An 18,858-nucleotide genomic window follows, 5' to 3' on the forward strand; every position below is an offset into this window, starting at 1 on the left:
CCAAGGCCACCACCCAACGCTGTGGGTGTCATTTACTGAGGGGTGGGGGGGGGGAGGGGCAGAGGGTGGGGGAGGGGCGTCCATCAGGTCACCCCTCCCCCCCCCCACCGCCGCCATGATGGGGGGAGGGGCCCGGCCTTGAGGAGCACCTATGGGAGAAGGAGAAGGATGGGTGGGGGTGGGGTCACCATGGCCACGCCCCCCCCACCCCCCCCGCCCCTCCCCCACCCCCAACTCACCCCGTTCCTCATCTCATCCGGGTGGACAAACCTGAGGACACCGAAGGGTTAATGGGGGGGGGGGGGGGAGGGGACCCCCCCACCCCCACCCTGCCCCTCCCCCACCCCCACCTGCCCCTCCCCCACCCCACCCCGCCCCTCCCCCACCCCCACCCAGGGGGTCCCAGGGGGTCCCTGGGTGCCCCCCCCCCCCCCCCCACTCACGGCGGATCGACTGGCGCAGCGGCCCCTCCTCCTCGTCGGGCTCCCCCGTCCTGGGGGGGGCCACCAGTGACACCAGTTACCTCCCAGTTGCCTCCCAGTTAGCCACCAGTTACCCCAGTGCCCCCCCAGTCCCCTCCCAGTTACACCAGTGCCCCCCCATTCCCCTCCCAGTTACTCACCAGTTACCCCAGAGCCCCCCCATTCCCTTCCCAGTTACCCACCAGTTACCCCAGTGCCCCCCATTCCCCTCCCAGTTACCCCCAGTTACCTCCCAGTTACCCCAGAGCCCCCCCTTCCCCTCCCAGTTACCCACCAGTTACCCCAGTGCCCCCCCTTTCCCCTCCCAGTTACACCAGTGCCCCCCCATTCCCCTCCCAGTTACTCACCAGTTACCCCAGAGCCCCGCATTCCCCTCCCAGTTACCCCAGTGCCCCCCCATTCCCTTCCCAGTTACCCACCAGTTACCCACCAGTTACCCACCAGTTATCCCAGTGCTCCCCCATTCCCCTCCCAGTTACCCCAGTGCCCCCCATTCCCCTCCCAGTTACCCCCCAGTTACCTCCCAGTTACCCCAGTGCCCCCCCATTCCCCTCCCATTCCCCTCCCAGTTACCCCAGTGCCCCCCATTCCCCTCCCAGTTACACCAGTGCCCCCCAATTCCCTCCCAGTTACCCCCCAGTTACCCCAGTGCCCCCCCATTCCCCTCCCAGTTACCCACCAGTTACCCCAGAGCCCCGCATTCCCCTCCCAGTTACCCCAGTGCCCCCCAATTCCCCTCCCAGTTACCCCCCAGTTACCCCAGTGCCCCCCCATTCCCTTCCCAGTTACCCACCAGTTACCCCAGAGCCCCCCCACTCCCCTCCCAGTTACCCCAGTTACCTCCCAGTTACCCACCAGTTACCCCAGTGCCCCCCCTTTCCCCTCCCAGTTACCTCCCAGTGCCCCCCCATTCCCCTCCCAGTTGCCCACCAGTTACCCCAGAGCCCCCCCATTCCTCTCCCAGTTACCCCAGTGCCCCCCCATTCCCTTCCCAGTTACCCCACTCCCCTCCCAGTTACCCCCGTTACCCCAGAGCCCCCCCATTCCCCTCCCAGTTACCCCAGTTACCCACCAGTTAGCCACCAGTTACCCCAGCGCCCCCCCATTCTCCTCCCAGTTACACCAGTGCCCCCCATTCCCCTCCCAGTTACCCCCACTTCCCCCCAGTACCCCCCCCAGTGCCTCCCAGTACCCCCCAGTACCCCCCAGTGCCTCCCAGTATCACCCAGTACCTCCCAGTACCCCCCCAGTAACCCCCCCAGTGCTCCCAATACCCTCCCAGCACCCCCCCAGCAGTCCCAGTACCCTCCCAGTATCACCCAGTGCTCCCAGTGCCTCCCCAGTACCCCCCCAGTGCCCCCCAGTGCTCCCAGTTACTTGGGCTGTTGGTCGAACTTGCAGCGACAGTGATGACCTGAGGGGGGGAGGGGCTGGAGAGGTGAACTGGGTGATACTGGGGGGAACTGGGGGGAACTGGGAGGGGAAGGGGGGGGCACTGGGGTAACTGGGAGGGGAGTGGGGGGGCTCTGGGGTAACTGGGGGGTAACTGGGAGGGGAATGGGGGGGCGCTGGGGTAACTGGGAGGGGACTGGGGGGGCACTGGGGTAACTGGTGGGTAACTGGGAGGGGAATGGGGGGCTCTGGGGTAACTGGGAGGGGAATGGGGGGGCACTGGGCTAACTGGGAGGGGACTGGGGGGGCTCTGGTGTAACTGGGGGGTAACTGGGAGGGGAATGGGGGGGCTCTGGGGTAACTGGGGGGGACTGGGAGGGGAATGGGGGGGCACTGGGGTAACTGGGAGGGGAGTGGGGGGGCACTGGGGTAACTGGGGGGTAACTGGGAGGGGAATGGGGGGGCGCTGGGGTAACTGGTGGGTAACTGGTGGGTAACTGGTGGGTAACTGGGGGGTAACTGGGGGGGTGGGGGCGGGGCCGTGGCTGACTGAGGATGAGGACGAGGCCGAGGATGAAGAACACGGCGGCGAAGACGAGACCCCCGAGGCGGAGAGTGTGGTAATCTGGGGGGGGCACGCGTGTACACGTGTGTGCACACATGTACACACACATGTACACACACGTGTACACACACATGTACACACACGTGTACACACATGTACACACACATGTACACACACATGTACACCCCCACACACATGTACACACACATGTACACCCCCACACACATGTACACACACATGTACACACACATGTACACACACACATGTACACCCGCACACATAACCACACACACGTGTACACACACACATGTACACCCCCACACACATGTACACCCGCACACGTAACCCCACACACGTGTACACACACACGTGTACAACCGCACACACATGTACACCCACACATGTACACGCCCACACACATGTACACACACATACCCACACACACGTGTACAGCCACACATGTCTACACTCACACATGTGTACAGCCGCACATGGGTACAACCACACATGTACACACCCACACATGTACACCCGTACACGTGTACACACACACGTGTACAACCACACACATGTACCCCAGACACGTGTGCACCCCCACACACATGTACACCCGCACACATACACCCACACCTGCACACCCCCACACGTGTACACCCACACACATGTACACCCACACATGTGTAACCCCCACACGTACACCCACACATGTACCCCCACACACGTACCCCCACACACGTGTACACCCACACGTTACCCACACGTGTACACCCACATATGTAAACCCACACACATGTACAACTGCACACATGCACAACCACACACGTGTACAACCGCACACACGTGTACCCCCACACACGTACAGCCCCACACATGTACACCCCCACACATACACCCCCACATGTGTACACACATGTACACCCCCACATACCCCCGACACGTACACTGACACACACATACACCCACACATGTACAACCGCACACACGTGTACACACACCCCTACACCCACACACGTGTACACCCCCCACGTGTACACCCACCCACATACACCCACACGTGTACACTCACACACGTACACCCACACACATGTACCCCACACACGTGTACACCCACACACGTGTAGACCCCCAAATGTACACCCCCCCACATGTACACCCACACACATGTACAACCGCACACACATGTACACCCACACGTGTACACCCCCACACGTACACCCACAGACGTGTGCCCCCAAACATGTACCCACACGTGTACACCCACACATGTCTACACTCACACGTGTACACCCACACACGTACAGCCCCACATGTACCCCCCCACACACACATGTACCCCCACACACGTACCCACACAAGTACCCACACACACATGCACACACACGTACACCCCCACACGTGTACCCACACACACGTGCACCCCCACGTGTGCCCCCACACATGTACAACTGCACACACATGTACACACACCCCTACAGCCACACACATACACCCCCACACATGTGTACCCACACACACATGTACACCCTCCACGTGTACACCCACACACGTGTACCCACACACACGTGTACACCCACCCACGTACACCCATACATGTACACCCACACACGTGTACACCCCCACATTACCCACACGTGTACACCCCCACATGTACACCCCAACACACATATACACCCCCCCCACGTACACCCACACACATGTACCCCCACACACATGCACAACCGCACACGTGCACAACTGCACACGTGTACAACCGCACACACATGTACCCACACGTGTACACCCACACACGTACACCCCCCACATGTACCCACACACATGTACACTCACACACGTACACCCACACACGTGTACACCCCCCCACATACACCCATACGTGTACACCCACACACATGTACACTTGCGCATGGGTACACCCACACACATGTACACCCACACACGTACCCACACATGTGTACACCCACACGTGTACACCCCCACACACGTACACCCACACACGTGTACAACTGCATGCATGTACACCCACGCACATGTACAACTGCACACACATGTACCCCCACATGTACAGCCCCACACATGTCCCCCCACACATGTACAACCGCACACACATGTACACACACCCCTACAGCCACACACATGTACAACTACACACGTGTACAACCACACGCATGTACAACCGCACACATGTCCCCCCCCCCGCTCACCGTAGTAGAACCGGTCGGGCTCCAGCTCCGGCTCCGGGGGGGGCTCTGGGGGGGGGAGGGGCGGGGGGGGGGGTGAGCACCCATGGGGGGGCCCCTCCCCCACCCCCACCCCCACCCCCACCCAGGGGTCACCAGGGGTCACCAGGGGTCACCCCCGCCCCTCCCCCCCTCACCTGCGGCCATGGCGGCGGCTCCGCACACGCGTGTCCTGGGCCTGCGGGACATGTGTGACGTCACACGTGTGCGAGGCCGGGGTGACGTCACACGCGTGTGGGACCCCCCGTGTGACGTCACGCACGTGTGGGACCTCCCCGTGTGACGTCACGCACATGGGAAACCCCAGTGACGTCACACACGCGTGTGGCGCCGCGTGTGAGGCCTTGAGTGGGGTCAAAGGGGGGAAATGGGGCGAAATGGGGCAAAAATGGGCGAAAATGGGGAAAAAGAGTCAAAAATTGGCAAAAAAATGGGGAAAAATGGGGCAAAAATGGGCAAAAATGGGCAAAATTGGGGAAAAATGGGGAAAAATGGGGAAAAATGGGCAAAAATGGGCAAAAATGGGCAAAAATGGGCAAAATTGGGCAAAATTGGGCAAAATTGGGCAAAATTGGGGAAAAAATGGGGAAAAATGGGGGAAAATGGGGAAAAAATGGGCAAAAATGGGCAAAAATGGGCAAAATTGGGCAAAATTGGGGAAAAATGGGGAAAAATGGGGAAAAATGGGGAAAAAATGGGCAAAAATGGGCAAAAATGGGCAAAATTGGGGAAAAATGGGGAAAAATGGGGAAAAATGGGGAAAAATGGGGAAAAATGGGCAAAAATGGGCAAAAATGGGCAAAATTGGGCAAAATTGGGCAAAATTGGGGAAAAAATGGGGAAAAATGGGGGAAAATGGGGAAAAAATGGGCAAAAATGGGCAAAAATGGGCAAAATTGGGCAAAATTGGGCAAAATTGGGGAAAAAATGGGGAAAAATGGGGGAAAATGGGGAAAAAATGGGGAAAAATGGGGAAAAATGGGGAAAAAATGGGGAAAAATGGGCAAAATTGGGGAAGATAATGGGCAAAAATAGGCAAAAATGGGCAAAAAAGGGAAAAAAACGGGAAAAAATGGGGAAAAAATGGGCAAAAATGGGGCAAAAATGGGCAAAAATGGCAAAATTGGAGCGAAAATGGGGCGAAAATGGGCAAAATTGGGGAAAAACAGGCAAAAAATGGGCAAAAATGGGGAAAAATGGGAAAAAAAGGGGAAAAAATGGGCGAAAATGGGCAAAATTGGGGAAAAAATGGGGAAAAAATGGGGAAAATGGGGAAAAAAAAGGGGAAAAAAAGGGGAAAAAAGGGGAAAAAAGGGGAAAAAAGGGGAAAAAAGGAGAAATGGGGGAAAAAGGGGAGGAAAGGGGAAAAAAGGAGGAAAAAGGGGGAAAAAAGGGGAAAAAGGGGAAAAAGGGGAAAAAATGGGCAAAAATGGGGAAAATTGGGGAAAAAATGGGCAAAAATGGGCAAAAAATGGGCAAAAATGGGGAAAAATGGGGAAAAATGGGGAAAAATGGGGAAAAGTGGGCAAAAATGGGCAAAAAAATGGGGAAAAATGGGGGGAAAATGGGGGAAAACGGGGAAAAACGGGGAAAAACAGGGGAAAATGGGCAAAAAACAGGGGAATATGGGCAAAAATGGGCCTAATTGGGAAAAATTAGCCAAAAATGGGCAAAAATGGGCAAAAAATGGGCAAAATTGGAAAAAAAACAGGGGAAAATGGGCAAAATTGGGACAAAGTGGGGAAAAATTAGCAAAAAATGGCAAAAATGGGCAAAAAAATGGGTAAAATTGGAAAAAATGGGAAAAATGGGCAAAATTGGACCAAATTGAGGAAAAATGAGCAAAAAATGGGTAAAAATGGGCAAAACTGGGCAGAATTGGGCAAAACTGGGCAGAATTAGGCAAAATTAGGCAAAATCGGGCAGAATTGGGCAAAAAATGGGCAGATTTGGGCAAAATTGGGCAGAAATGAGCAAAAATTGGGCAGATTTGGGAAAAGTTGGGCAGAAAATGGGCAGATTTGGGCAAAATTGGGCAGAATTGGGGAAAAATGGGCAAATTTGGGCAAAATCAGGCAGAATTGGGCAAAAAATGGGAAAAAAATGGGCAGATTTGGGCAAAATCGGGTAGAATGGGCAAAAAAATGGGCAGATTTGGGCAAAACTGGGCAAAAACTGGGCAAAAAATGAGCAAAAAATGGGCAGATTCGGGAAAATTGGGCAGAATTGGGCAAAAAATGGGCAGAATTGGGCAAAAATTGGGCAGATTTGGGCAAAACTGGGCAAAACTGGGCAAAAAATGAGCAGATTTGGGCAAAATTAGGCAAAACTGGGCAAAAAATAGGCAGATTTGGGCAAAATTGGGCAGAATTGGGCAAAAAAATGGGCAGAATTGGGCAAAATTGGGCAAAAAATGGGCAAAAAATGGGCAGAATTGGGCAAAAAATGGGCAGATTTGGGCAAAACTGGGCAAAACTGGGCAGAACTGGGCAAAAAATGGGCAGATTTGGGCAGAACTGGGCAGAACTGGGCAAAATGGGGCAAAAAGGGTCCAAACCGGGCAGAATTGGGCAACCCGCGGGCACCGGCCGTTGCCCCGGAGACGTGACCTTGGCCCCTCCCCCGCTGTTTGCCCACGGGCCGCCCCTCCCCCACGCTGGGCAAGGGCCCCCCCTGGCCGGGGGGGGGCACTGGGGTTACTGGGGGGTCACTGGGAGCTACTGGGAAGCACTGGGGTGTAACTGGGGGTTACTGGGGAGACCCAGGGAGGAACTGGGAGCTACTGGTGGCTTACTGGGGCTTACTGGTGGAAGCAGTGGGGGAGGCGGGGAGGCACTGGGGTTACTGGGGAGGTTACTGGGGGCTACTGGTGAGTACTGGAGGTTACTGGGGAGGTGCAGGGAGGAACTGGGAGCTACTGGGAGTTACTGGTGGAGCCACTGGGGGTCGTGGGGAGGCACTGGGGTTCCTGGGGGGGGTCACTGGACTTACTGGGAGGTTACTGGGAGTTACTGGTGAGCACTGAGGGTTACTGGGGAGGTGCAGGGAGGAACTGGGAGCTACTGGGAGTTACTGGTGGAGCCACTGGGGGTCGCGGGGAGGCACTGGGGTTCCTGGGGGGGGTCACTGGGCTTACTGGGAGGTTACTGGGGAGCACTGGGAGTTACTGGTCCACGCTCCGCCCCCCCCACCCCGATGCCTGGGTGCCCCAAGGACATTGGGGGGGGGGCAGGGGTGAAGGGCGCCCCCCACCCCCCACCCACCCCCGCAGCACCCCAGTACCTGGGTCACCGGACTCCTGGGTGCCCCCCTGGGCTCCTGGGTGCCCCCCTGGGCTTGTGGGTGCCCCCCCTGGGCTCGTGGGTGCCCCCTCGGGCTCGTGGGTGCCCCCCCGGGTCCCTCCCGGACAGTTATTTTTACCCTCTGGCCCCGGTGGCGTCAGCGGGGCGGCACGCGGCTGCGCCCGGCGGGCGGGGCACCCCCCCGCTGCCCCCCCAGTACCTCCCAGTAACCTCCCAGTAAGGCCAGTGACCCCCCCAGGAACCCCACTGCCTCCCTGCGACCTCCCAGCCACTCCACCAGTAACTCCCAGTAGCTCCCAGTTCCTCCCTGCGCCTCCCCAGTAACCCTCAGTGCTCACCAGTAACTCCCAGTACCTCCCAGTAACCTCCCAGTACCTCTCAGTAAGTCCAGTGACCCTCCCAGTAACACCAGTGCCTCCCTGTGATCCCCCAGCAACTCCACCAGTAACTCCCAGTAGCTCCCAGTTCCTCCCTGCACCTCCCCAGTAAACCTCAGTGCTCACCAATAACTCCCAGTACCTCCCAGTAAGTCCAGTGACCCCCCCAGTAACCCCAGTGCCTCCCTGAGTCCCCCAAGCGACTCTACCAGTAACTCCCAGTAGCTCCCAGTTCTCCCTGCACCTCCCCAGTAACCCTCAGTGCCCACCAGTAACTCCCAGTACCTCCCAGTAACCTCCCAGTAAGTCCAGTGACCCTCCCAGTAACACCAGTGCCTCCCTGAGTCCCCCAAGCGACTCCACCAGTAACTCCCAGTAGCTCCCAGTTCCTCCCTGCACCTCCCCAGTAAACCTCAGCGCTCACCAGTAACTCCCAGTAGCTCCCAGTTCCTCCCTGCACCTCCCCAGTAAACCTCAGCGCTCACCAGTAACTCCCAGTACCTCCCAGTACCTCCCAGTAAGCCCAGTGACCCCCCCAGGAACCCCAGTGCCTCCCTGCGACCTCCCAGCCACTCCACCAGTAACTCCCAGTAGCTCCCAGTAACCTCCCAGTAAGTCCAGTGACACCCCCAGTAATCCCAGTGCCTCCCTGTGACCTCCCAGCAACTCCACCAGTAACTCCCAGTAGCTCCCAGTTCCTCCCTGCACCTCCGCAGTAACCCTCAGTGCTCACCAGTAACTCCCAGTACCTCCCAGTACCTCCCAGTAAGCCCAGTGACCCCCCCAGGAACCCCAGTGCCTCCCTGAGACCTCCCAGCCACTCAACCAGTAACTCCCAGTAGCTCCCAGTAACCTCCCAGTAAGTTCAGTGACCCTCCCAGTAACCCCAGTGCCTCCCTGAATCCCCCAAGCAACTCTACCAGTAACTCCCAGTAGCTCCCAGTTCCTCCCTGCACCTCCCCAGTAACCCTCAGCGCTCACCAGTAACTCCCAGTAGCTCCCAGTAACCTCCCAGTACCTCCCAGTAACTTCCCAGTAAGGCCAGTGACCCCCCCAGGAACCCCACCGCCTCCCTGCAACCCCCCAGCCACTCCACCAGTAACTCCCAGTAGCTCCCAGTTCCTCCCTGCACCTCCCCAGTAACCCTCAGTGCCCACCAGTAACTCCCAGTACCTCCCAGTAACCTCCCAGTAAGGCCAGTGACCCCCCCAGGAACCCCACCGCCTCCCTGCAACCCCCCAGCCACTCCACCAGTAACTCCCAGTAGCTCCCAGTTCCTCCCTGAACCTCCCCAGTAACCCTCAGTGCTCACCAGTAACTCCCAGTACCTCCCAGTAACTCCCAGTACCTCCCAGTAACCTCCCAGTACCTCCCAGGAAGTCCAGTGACCCTCCCAGTAACACCAGTGCCTCCCTGTGATCCCCCAGCGACTCCACCAGTAACTCCCAGTAGCTCCCAGTTCTCCCTGCACCTCCCCAGTAACCCTCAGTGCTCACCAGTAACTCCCAGTACCTCCCAGTAACCTCCCAGTAAGTCCAGTGACCGTCCCAGTAACCCCAGTGCCTCCCTGAGTCCCCCAAGCGACTCCACCAGTAACTCCCAGTAGCTCCCAGTTCCTCCCTGCACCTCCCCAGTAACCCTCAGTGCTCACCAGTAACTCCCAGTACCTCCCAGTAACCTCCCTGTACCTCCCAGTAACCTCCCAGTAAGTCCAGTGACCCTCCCAGTAACACCAGTGCCTCCCTGCAACCCCCCAACGACTCTACCAGTAACTCCCAGTAGCTCCCAGTGGCTCCCAGTAATCCCCCAGTAACTCCAGTGCCTCCCCGTGACCCCCAGTGCCTCCCAGTGCCCCCAGTTTCCTCCCAGTGCCTCCCAGTTTCCTCCCAGTGCCTCCCAGTTGCCTCCCAGTAACTCCCGATGCCACCCATTATCTTCCCATCTGCTCCCATTTACCTTCCAGTTACCTCCCAGTTGCCTCCCAGTGCCCCCAGTTACCTCCGTTACCTCCCAGTTGCATCACAGTGCCCCCAGTTACCTCCCAGTTACCTCCCAGTTGCCTCCCAGTTGCATCACAGTGCCCCCAGTTTCCTCCCAGTGCCTCCCAGTAACTCCTAGTTGCCTACCAGTGCCTCCCAGTAACTCCCAGTGCCTCCCAGTAACTCCCAGCGCCTCCCAGTAACTTCCCATCTCCCCCCAGTTTCCTCCCAATGCCTCCCGGTGTCTCCCAGTTGCCTCCCAGTGCCTCCCAGTAACTCCCAGTGCCTCTCAGTTTCCTCCCAGTAACTCCGAGTGCCTCCCAGTAACTCCCAGTTGCCTCCCAGTGCCTCCTAGTGCCTCCCAGTGCCTCCCAGTTTCCTCCCAGTGCCTCCCAGTAACTCCCAGTTACCTCCCAGTAACTTCCCATCTCCCCATTTTCCTCCCAGTATCTCCCAGTTGCCTCCCAGTTAACTCCCAGTGCCTCCCAGTTGCCTCCCAGTGCCTCCCAGTAACTCCCAGTTATCTCCCAGTAACTTCCCATCTCCCCATTTTCTTCCCAGTGTCTCCCAGTTGCCTCCCAGTGTCTCCCAGTTTCCCCCCAGTGCCTCCCAGTTAACTCCCAGTGCCTCCCAGTTTCCCCCCAGTGCCTCCCAGTGACTCCCAGTGCCTCCCAGTAACTTCCCATCTGCCTCCATTTACCTCCCAGTTACCTCCCAGTGCCTCCCAGTTAACTCCCAGTGCCTCCCAGTTTCCCCCCAATGCCTCCCAGTATCTCCCAGTGCCTCCCAGTTACCTCCCAGTGCCCCCAGTTTCCCCCCAGTGCCTCCCAGTACCTCCCACTTACCTCCCACTAACTCCCCATCCCCCCATTTACCCCCCAGTATCTCCCAGTCACCTCCCAGCGCCCCCCCCGAGCCCCCCCTGGACCCCCCCAGTGCCTCCCAGTACCTCCCAGTACCCCCCAGTACCCCCCCACAATGTCCCTTTGTGTGTGTCCCCCCCCCCCGCCAGGGACCAACAGCGGCGCCTTTGTCCGGGGGGGGCGGGGCCAAGCGCACAAGCCCCGCCCACCTCCCCCTAAGCCCCGCCCACTTCCCCAAGCCCCGCCCACTCGGCCCCAAGCCACGCCCACTAGGCCCCAAGCCACGCCCCCCGCCCCCCTTGGCCCCGCCCCCTCGCCCACGCCCCGCCCACGCCGCGATCGGCAGCGCCGCAGCGAAGCCCCCGCGGGTGGTTGGTTGGGGGGGGGGGGGGGCAAGTTTGGGGGGGCAGATAGAGGAGGGGGGGGGTTGTGGGGGGGCAGATTGAGGGGGGGGTGGGGGGGAGGCGCTTGGGGGGGCAGGTTTGGGGGGGGAGAGTTGGGGGGGGTGGGGTTAGGGGGGGGTTTGGGGGGGGGAAGTTCGGGGGGGCAGATTTAGGGGGGTATTTGGGGGGGGGTAGTTTGGGGGGGCAGTTTTAGGGGGGTATTTAGGGGGGGCAGTTTTAGGGCATCAGATTTAGGGGGGGCAGATTTGGGGGGGCAGTTTTAGGGCGATAGTTTGGGGGGGGCAGTTTTAGGGGGGTATTTGGGGGGGGGTCGGTTCGGGGGGGGGTAGTTTTAAGGCATCAGATTTAGGGGGGGTAGTTTGGGGGGGCAGATTTAGGGGGGTATTTGGGGGGGGTATTTGGGGGGGCAGTTTTAGGGGGGTATTTTGAGGGGGGTATTTTGGGGGGTAGTTAGAGGGGGTCAAATTTAGGGGGGTATTTGGGGGGGGCAGTTGTAGGAGGGGTATTTTGGGGGGGGCAGTTCGGGGGGGGCAGTTTTAGGGCATCAGATTAAGGGGGGCAGATTTAGGGGGGCAGATTTAGGGGGGGGTAGATTTAGGGGGCAGTTTGGGGGGGCAGTTTTAGGGGGGTATTTGGGGGGGGGGGGCAGTTCCGGGGGGGGCAGTTTTAGGGCATCAGATTAAGGGGGGTAGATTTAGGGGGGTATTTTGGGGGGGGGTAGTTTGGGGGGGGCAGTTTTAGGGGGGTATTTTGGGGGGGGGGTAGTTTGGGGGGGGCAGTTTTAGGGGGGTATTTAGGGGGGTATCACTTGGGGGGGGGGCATTTAAGGGGGGAGGGGGGGGGTCAAATGGGTGGGGGGTGGTGTTGTGGGGGGCTCCCCCTCCCGCTACTGGTTTTACTGGTGGTACTGGGAGGGGTGGGGGGGGTAATTCCCGGGGGGGGTTTGAGGTGGGGGGGGGGGGGCAGGGAGGGGGGGGGGGGGGCAGCGGCGCGTGCCCGGGGGGGTGCGAGTGCGACGGCGACAGCGCCCTCTGCCGGGGGGGAGGACCCGGCGCCCCCCGGGGGTTCCCCCCGCGATTGGCCACGCTGTGAGTGACCCCGCCCCTAAGCCCCGCCCCTTTTTTGGGACCCCCCCCACGGGACCCCCCCCCCACCCCTTGGGGCCCCTCCCCCACCGCCACACCCCTCCCCCACCCATGGGACCCCCCCCCTTTTGGGCCCCCCCCCCCCCCCATGGGATCCCCCATGGAGCCACCCCCACCCCCTTGGGAGGCTCCGCCCCCTCCCGAGGCCACGCCCCCCTTGACGTCATCCCGGGAAGCCCCGCCCCCTGCGCGGGAGGGGGGAGGGGAGGGGGGGAGGGGCGGGGGAGGGGGGGCTGGTTTAGCCCAGTTTAACCCAGTTTAGTCCCAGTTTAGCCCAGTTTGGGACTGGTTTGGCCCAGTTTAGCCCAGTTTGGGACTGGTTTGGCCCAGTTTAACCCGGTTTAGTCCCAGTTTAGCCCAGTTCAGGACTGGTTTAGCCCAGTTTAACCCAGTTTAGTCCCATTTTAGCCCATTTTAGGACTAGTTTAGCCCAGTTTAGCCCAGTTTGGGACTGGTTTGGCCCAATTTAGCCCAGTTTAGTCCCTTTTTAGTCCAGTTTGGCCCAGTTTGGGACTGGTTTGGCCCAGTTTAGCCCAGTTTAGTGCTGGTTTAGCCTAGTTTAACCCAGTTCGGGACTGGTTTAGCCCAGTTTAGCCCAGTTTAGTCCCATTCTAGCCCAGTTTAGGACTGGTTTGGCCCAGTTTAGCCCAGTTTAGTGCTGATTTAGCCCAGTTTAGTGCTGGTTTAGCCCAGTTCAGGACTGGTTTAGCCCAGTTTAGTGCTGGTTTAGCCCAGTTTAGCCCAGTTCAGGACTGGTTTATCCCAGTTTAGTGCTGGTTTAGCCCGGTTTAACCCAGTTCAGGACTGGTTTAACCCAGTTTAGTCCCATTTTAGCTCAGTTTAGCCCAGTTTGGGACCGGTTTGGTCCAGTTTATCCCAGTTTAGTGCTGGTTTAGCCCAGTTTAGTCCCAGTTTAGCCCAGTTTAGCCCAGTTCAGGACTGGTTTGGCCCAGTTTAGTGCTGGTTTAGCCCAGTTTAACCCAGTTCGGGACTGGTTTAGCCCAGTTTAGCCCAGTTTAGTCCCTTTTTAGCCCATTTTAGCCCAGTTCAGGACTGGTTTAGCCCAGTTTAGTGCTGGTTTTGCCCAGTTTAGGACTGCTTTGGCCCAGTTCAATGCTGGTTTTGCCCAGTTTAACCCAGTTCAGGACTGGTTTAACCCAGTTTAGTCCCCTTCTAGCTCAGTTTAGCCCAGTTTAGGACTGGTTTGGCCCAGTTTAGCCCAGTTTAGTGCTGGTTTAGCCCAGTTATCCCAGTTTGGGACTGGTTTGGCCCAGTTTAGTGCTGGTTTAGCCCAGTTTAGTGCTGGTTTAGCCCAGTTCAGGACTGGTTTAACCCAGTTTAGTCCCATTTTAGCCCAGTTTCGCCCAGTTTGGGACTGGTTTGGCCCAGTTTAGCCCAGTTTAGTGCTGGTTTAGCCCAGTTTAACCCAGTTCAGGACTGGTTTAACCCAGTTTAGTCCCATTTTAGCCCAGTTTAGCCCAGTTTGGGACAGGTTTGTCCCAGTTTAGTGCTGGTTTAGCCCAGTTTAACCCAGTTCAGGACTGGTTTAACCCAGTTTAGTCCCATTTTAGCCCAGTTTCGCCCAGTTTGGGACTGGTTTGGCCCAGTTTAGCCCAGTTTAGTGCTGGTTTAGCTCATTTTAGCCCAGTTTGGGACTGGTTTGGCCCAGTTTAGTCCCTTTTTAGCCCAGTTTAACCCAGTTCAGGACTGGTTTAACCCAGTTTAGTCCCATTTTAGCCCAGTTTAGCCCAGTTCAGGGCTGATTTGGCCCAGTTTGATCCTGGTTAGGTCCAGTTTGTCCCAGTTTGTCCCAGTTCAGGAGTCTTTTGGCCCAGTTTAGCCCAGTCTGACCCCTCTTCCCCCCCAGTTTGGCCCAGTTTGGCCCAGTTCAGCCCCGTTTGCGCAGGTCCCTGGTGCGGTGGCACATCGATGTCCTGGGCGAAGGCAGCTTCCGCGACACCCCGGCCCTGCAGCTGCTGTAAGGTCCCCGCGCTGTCCCCAACGTGTCCCCAACGTGTCCCCAAGGTGTCCCCAAGGTGTCTCCAAGGTGTCCCCAAGGTGTCCTCAAGGCCACCAAGGTGTCCCCAAGGTCCCCCGGGGTGTCCCTGAGGTCCCCAAGGGTGGCCCCAAGGTCTCCAGAGTGTCCCCAAGGTCCACTGGGTGTCCCCAAAGTGTCCCCAAGGTCTCCAAAGTGTCCCCAAGGTGTCCCCAAGGTGTCCCCAAGGTCCCCAGAGTGTCCCCAGGGTCCACTGGGTGTCCCCAGGGTGTCCCCAAGGTGTCCTCAAGGCCTCCAAAGTGTCCCCAAGGTATCCCCAAGGTCCCCAGAGTGTCCCCAGGGTCCACTGGGTGTCCCCAAGGTGTCCCCAAGGTGTCCCCAAGGTGTCCCCAAGGTCCACTGAGTGTCCCCAAGGTGTCCTCAAGGTCTCCAAGGTGTCCCCAAAGTGTCCCCAAGATGTCCCCAAGGTGTCCCCAAGGTCCCCAGAGTGTCCCCAGGGTCCACTGGGTGTCCCCAAGGTGTCCCCAAGGTCTCCAAGGTGTCCCCAAGGTCCACCGAGTGTCCCCAAGGTGTTCCCAAGGTCCCCAAACTGTCTCCAGGGTCCCCTGAGTGTCCCCAAGGTGTCCCCAAGGCCTCCAAAGTGTCCCCAAGGTGTCCCCAAGGTGTCCCCAAGGTGTCCCCAAGGTCCCCACAGTGTCCCCAGGGTCCCCACAGTGTCCCCAAGGTGTCCCCAAGGTGTCCTCAAGGCCACCAAAGTGTCCCCAAGGTATCCCCAAGGTCCCCAGAGTGTCCCCAGGGTCCACTGGGTGTCCCCAAGGTGTCCCCAAGGTGTCCCCAAGGTCCACTGAGTGTCCCCAAGGTGTCCTCAAGGTCTCCAAGGTGTCCCCAAAGTGTCCCCAAGGTGTCCCCAAGGTCCCCATGGTGTCCCCACCATGTCCCCATGGTGTCCCCAAGGTCCCCACGCCATCCCCAACCTGTCCCTGAGGTTCTCATGGTGTCCCCAAGGTGTCCCCAAGGTCCCTACGGTGTCCCCAAGGTCCCCACCATGTCCCCAAGGTCCCCATGGTGCCCCCATGGTGTCCCCAAGGTCCCCACGCCATCCCCAACCTGTCCCTGAGGTCCCCAAGGTGTCTCCAAGGTGTCCCCAAGGTGTCCTCAAGGCCACCAAGGTGTCCCCAAGGTCCCCCGGGGTGTCCCTGAGGTCCCCAAGGGTGGCCCCAAGGTCCCCAGGGTCTCCCCAAGGTCCCCCAGGGTCTCCCCAAGGTCCCCAGGGTGGCCCTGAGGTCCCCAAGGGTGGCCCCAACGTCTCCAGGGTGGCCCCCAAGGTGTCCCTCAGGGTGTCCCCACAGTCCCTGTGGTGTCCCCAAGGTGTCCCCAAGGCCACCAAGGTGTCCTCAAGGTGTCCTCAAGGTCCCCAAGGTGTCCCCAGGGTGTCCCCAGGGTGTCCCCGGGGGTGGCACTGGGGTGGCACTGGGGTGTCCCCACAGGTTGGTCACCGGCGGGCGCCTGGGGACCATCGGGGACGGGGCCTTCGCCGGGCTGGTGCTGCTGGAGTACCTGTGAGTGGGACTGGGAGGGACTGGGAGGGGACTGGGAGGCGCTGGGAGGCACTGGGCTGGACTGGGAGGCACTGGGAGGGACTGTGGGGGCACTGGGAGGGGACTGAGGGGCATGAGAGACAGTGGGAGGGTACTGGGGTGTACTGGGAGGCACTGGGAGGGGACTGGATGGGCACTGGGAGGGACTGTGGGGGCACTGGCTGTACTGGGAGGCACTGGGAGGGGACTGGGAGGCACTGGGAGGGGCTGGGGGGACTGGGTTGGACTGGGAGGCACTGGGAGGGGACTGGATGGGCACTGTGAGGGACTGGGGAGGGCACTGGCTGTACTGGGAGGCACTGGGAGGGGACTGGGAGGCACTGGGAGGGGACTGGATGGGCACTGGGAGGGACTGGGGGGACACTGGGTTGGACTGGGAGACACTGGGGGGGACTGGGGGGGCACTGGGATTTAGTGGGAGGCACTGGGAGGGGACTGGGAGGCACTGGTAGGGGACAGAGAGACAGTGGGAGGGTACTGGGGTGTACTGGGAGGGGACAGGATGGGCACTGGGAGGGACTGGGGAAGGCACTGGCTGTACTGGGAGGCACTGGGAGGGGACTGGGAGGTATTGGGATTTACTGGGAGGCACTGGGAGGGGACTGGGAGGCACTGGGAGGGCACTGGGGGGCACGAGAGACAGTGGGAGGGTACTGGGTTGGACTGGGAGGCACTGGGAGGGGACTGGGAGGCACTGGGAGGGACTGGGGAGGGCACTGGCTGTACTGGGAGGCACTGGGAGGGGACTGGGAGGTATTGGGATTTACTGGGAGGCACTGGGAGGGGACTGGATGGGCACTGGGAGGGACTGGGTAGGTCACTGGGTTGGACTGGGAGGCACTGAGAGGGACTGTGGGGGCACTGGGCTGGACTGGGAGGCACTGGGAGGGACTGTGGGGGCACTGGAGTGTACTGGGGGAGACTGGGGGGGGACTGGGAGGTACTGGGAGGGGACTGGGGAACACTGTGTTGGACTGGGAGGCACTGGGGAGGCACTGGGCTGGACTGGGAGGCACTGGGGGTGTCCCCAGGTTCATCGAGGACAACGAGGTGGGGACGATCGCGGGCACGGCGCTGCGGGGGCTGCGGGGGCTGCTGTACCTGTGAGTGACTGGGGGGACTGGGGGGACTGGGGGGGACTGGGGGACACTGGGGGGACTGGGGGCACTGGGGACACTGGGGGCACTGGGGACACTGGGGATACTGGGGGCACTGGGGACACTGGGGACACTGGGGGACACTGGGGACACTGGGGGACACACTGGGGACACTGGGGACACTGGGGATACTGGGGACACTGGGGACACGCTGGGGACATTGGGGGGACACTGGGGGACACTGGGGACACCCTGGGGACATCCAGGGGACACCAGAGATGCCCTTGGGGACACTGGGGGCACTGGGGACACTGGGGGACACTGGGGACACGCTGGGGACACTGGGGACACTGGGGACATTGGGGGGCACTGGGGACACTGGGGACACCCTGGGGACACTGGGGACACTGGGGGACACTGGGGGACATTGGAGACACACTGGGGACACTGGGGGACACTGGGGGCACTGGGGACACTGGGGGGACACTGGGGGCACTGGGGGATACTGGGGACACTGGGGGCACTGGGGGGACACTGGGGACATTGGGGGACACTGGGGATACTGGGGACACTGGGGACACTGGGGGCACACTGGGGGGACACTGGGGACACTGGGGACACTGGGGTCACTGGGGACATGCTGGGGACATTGGGGGGCACTGGGGGACACTGGGGACACTGGGGATACTGGAGACACTGGGGACACTGGGGACACACTGGGGACACCCTGGGGGCACTGGGGACACCCTGGGGACACTGGGGACACCATGGGACACCTTGGGGACACCCTGGGGACACCCTGGGGACACCCTGGGGATACTGGGGACACTGGGGGACACTGGGGACACTGGGGGACATTGGAGACACACTGGGGACACTGGGGACATGCTGGGGATACTGGGGACATGCTGGGGACACTGGGGGACACTGGGGACACTGGGGACACACTGGGGACACTGGGGATACTGGGGACACCCTGGGGACACTGTGGGGGCACTGTGGGGGCACTGGGGGCACTGGGGACACCCTGGGGACACTGGAGGTGCCCTTGGGGACACCCTGGGGACATCTTGGGGACACTGGGGGGACCCTGAGGACACCATGGGACACCTTGGGGACACCTTGGGGACACTGGGGACACCTTGGGACACCTTGGGGACACTGGGGACACTGGGACACCTCTGGGGACACTGGGGACACCCTGGGCCCCCCCCTCTGGGACCCCCCTGCCCTGTCCCCATGTCCCCTGTCCCCATGTCCCCTGTCCCCGTGTCCCCATGTCCCATGTCCCCCTGTCCCCACAGGAGCTTGGCCAACAACCGCCTGGAGACGCTGCCCCGGGGCCTCTTCCAGGGGCTGGAGACCCTGACCCAGCTGTGGGTGACATGGGGACATGGGGGGGACATGGGGGGGACACTGGG

At 60.2% G+C, this 18,858-nt stretch overlaps 2 protein-coding genes across 2 annotated transcripts in view; one reads left to right on the forward strand and one right to left on the reverse strand.

The window, feature by feature from the left end:
• FXYD1 (FXYD domain containing ion transport regulator 1) lies at positions 1–8,092 on the reverse strand. The gene is made up of 8 exons (XM_068424764.1): positions 7,959–8,092; positions 4,814–4,854; positions 4,641–4,685; positions 2,425–2,499; positions 1,860–1,896; positions 444–493; positions 240–270; positions 1–149 (listed from the first exon to the last, which is right to left on the reverse strand). Exons 2-7 carry the CDS (start codon positions 4,821–4,823, stop codon positions 248–250), a joined length of 240 nt encoding a protein of 79 aa, XP_068280865.1. The 5' UTR covers positions 4,824–4,854; positions 7,959–8,092; the 3' UTR covers positions 1–149; positions 240–247.
• LOC137677432 (leucine-rich repeat LGI family member 4-like) overlaps positions 4,822–18,858 on the forward strand; it is an 18,906-nt gene continuing 4,869 nt past the window's right edge. Inside the window, exons 1-6 of the mRNA XM_068424736.1 lie at positions 4,822–4,881; positions 12,568–12,689; positions 14,653–14,724; positions 16,230–16,301; positions 17,372–17,443; positions 18,742–18,813. Coding sequence (XP_068280837.1) covers positions 4,822–4,881; positions 12,568–12,689; positions 14,653–14,724; positions 16,230–16,301; positions 17,372–17,443; positions 18,742–18,813 — 470 coding nt within the window. The remainder of the gene's footprint in view (positions 4,882–12,567; positions 12,690–14,652; positions 14,725–16,229; positions 16,302–17,371; positions 17,444–18,741; positions 18,814–18,858) is intronic.

This window comes from Nyctibius grandis, unplaced genomic scaffold (assembly GCF_013368605.1).
Source record: "Nyctibius grandis isolate bNycGra1 unplaced genomic scaffold, bNycGra1.pri scaffold_59_arrow_ctg1, whole genome shotgun sequence".
Lineage (NCBI taxonomy): Eukaryota > Metazoa > Chordata > Aves > Nyctibiiformes > Nyctibiidae > Nyctibius > Nyctibius grandis.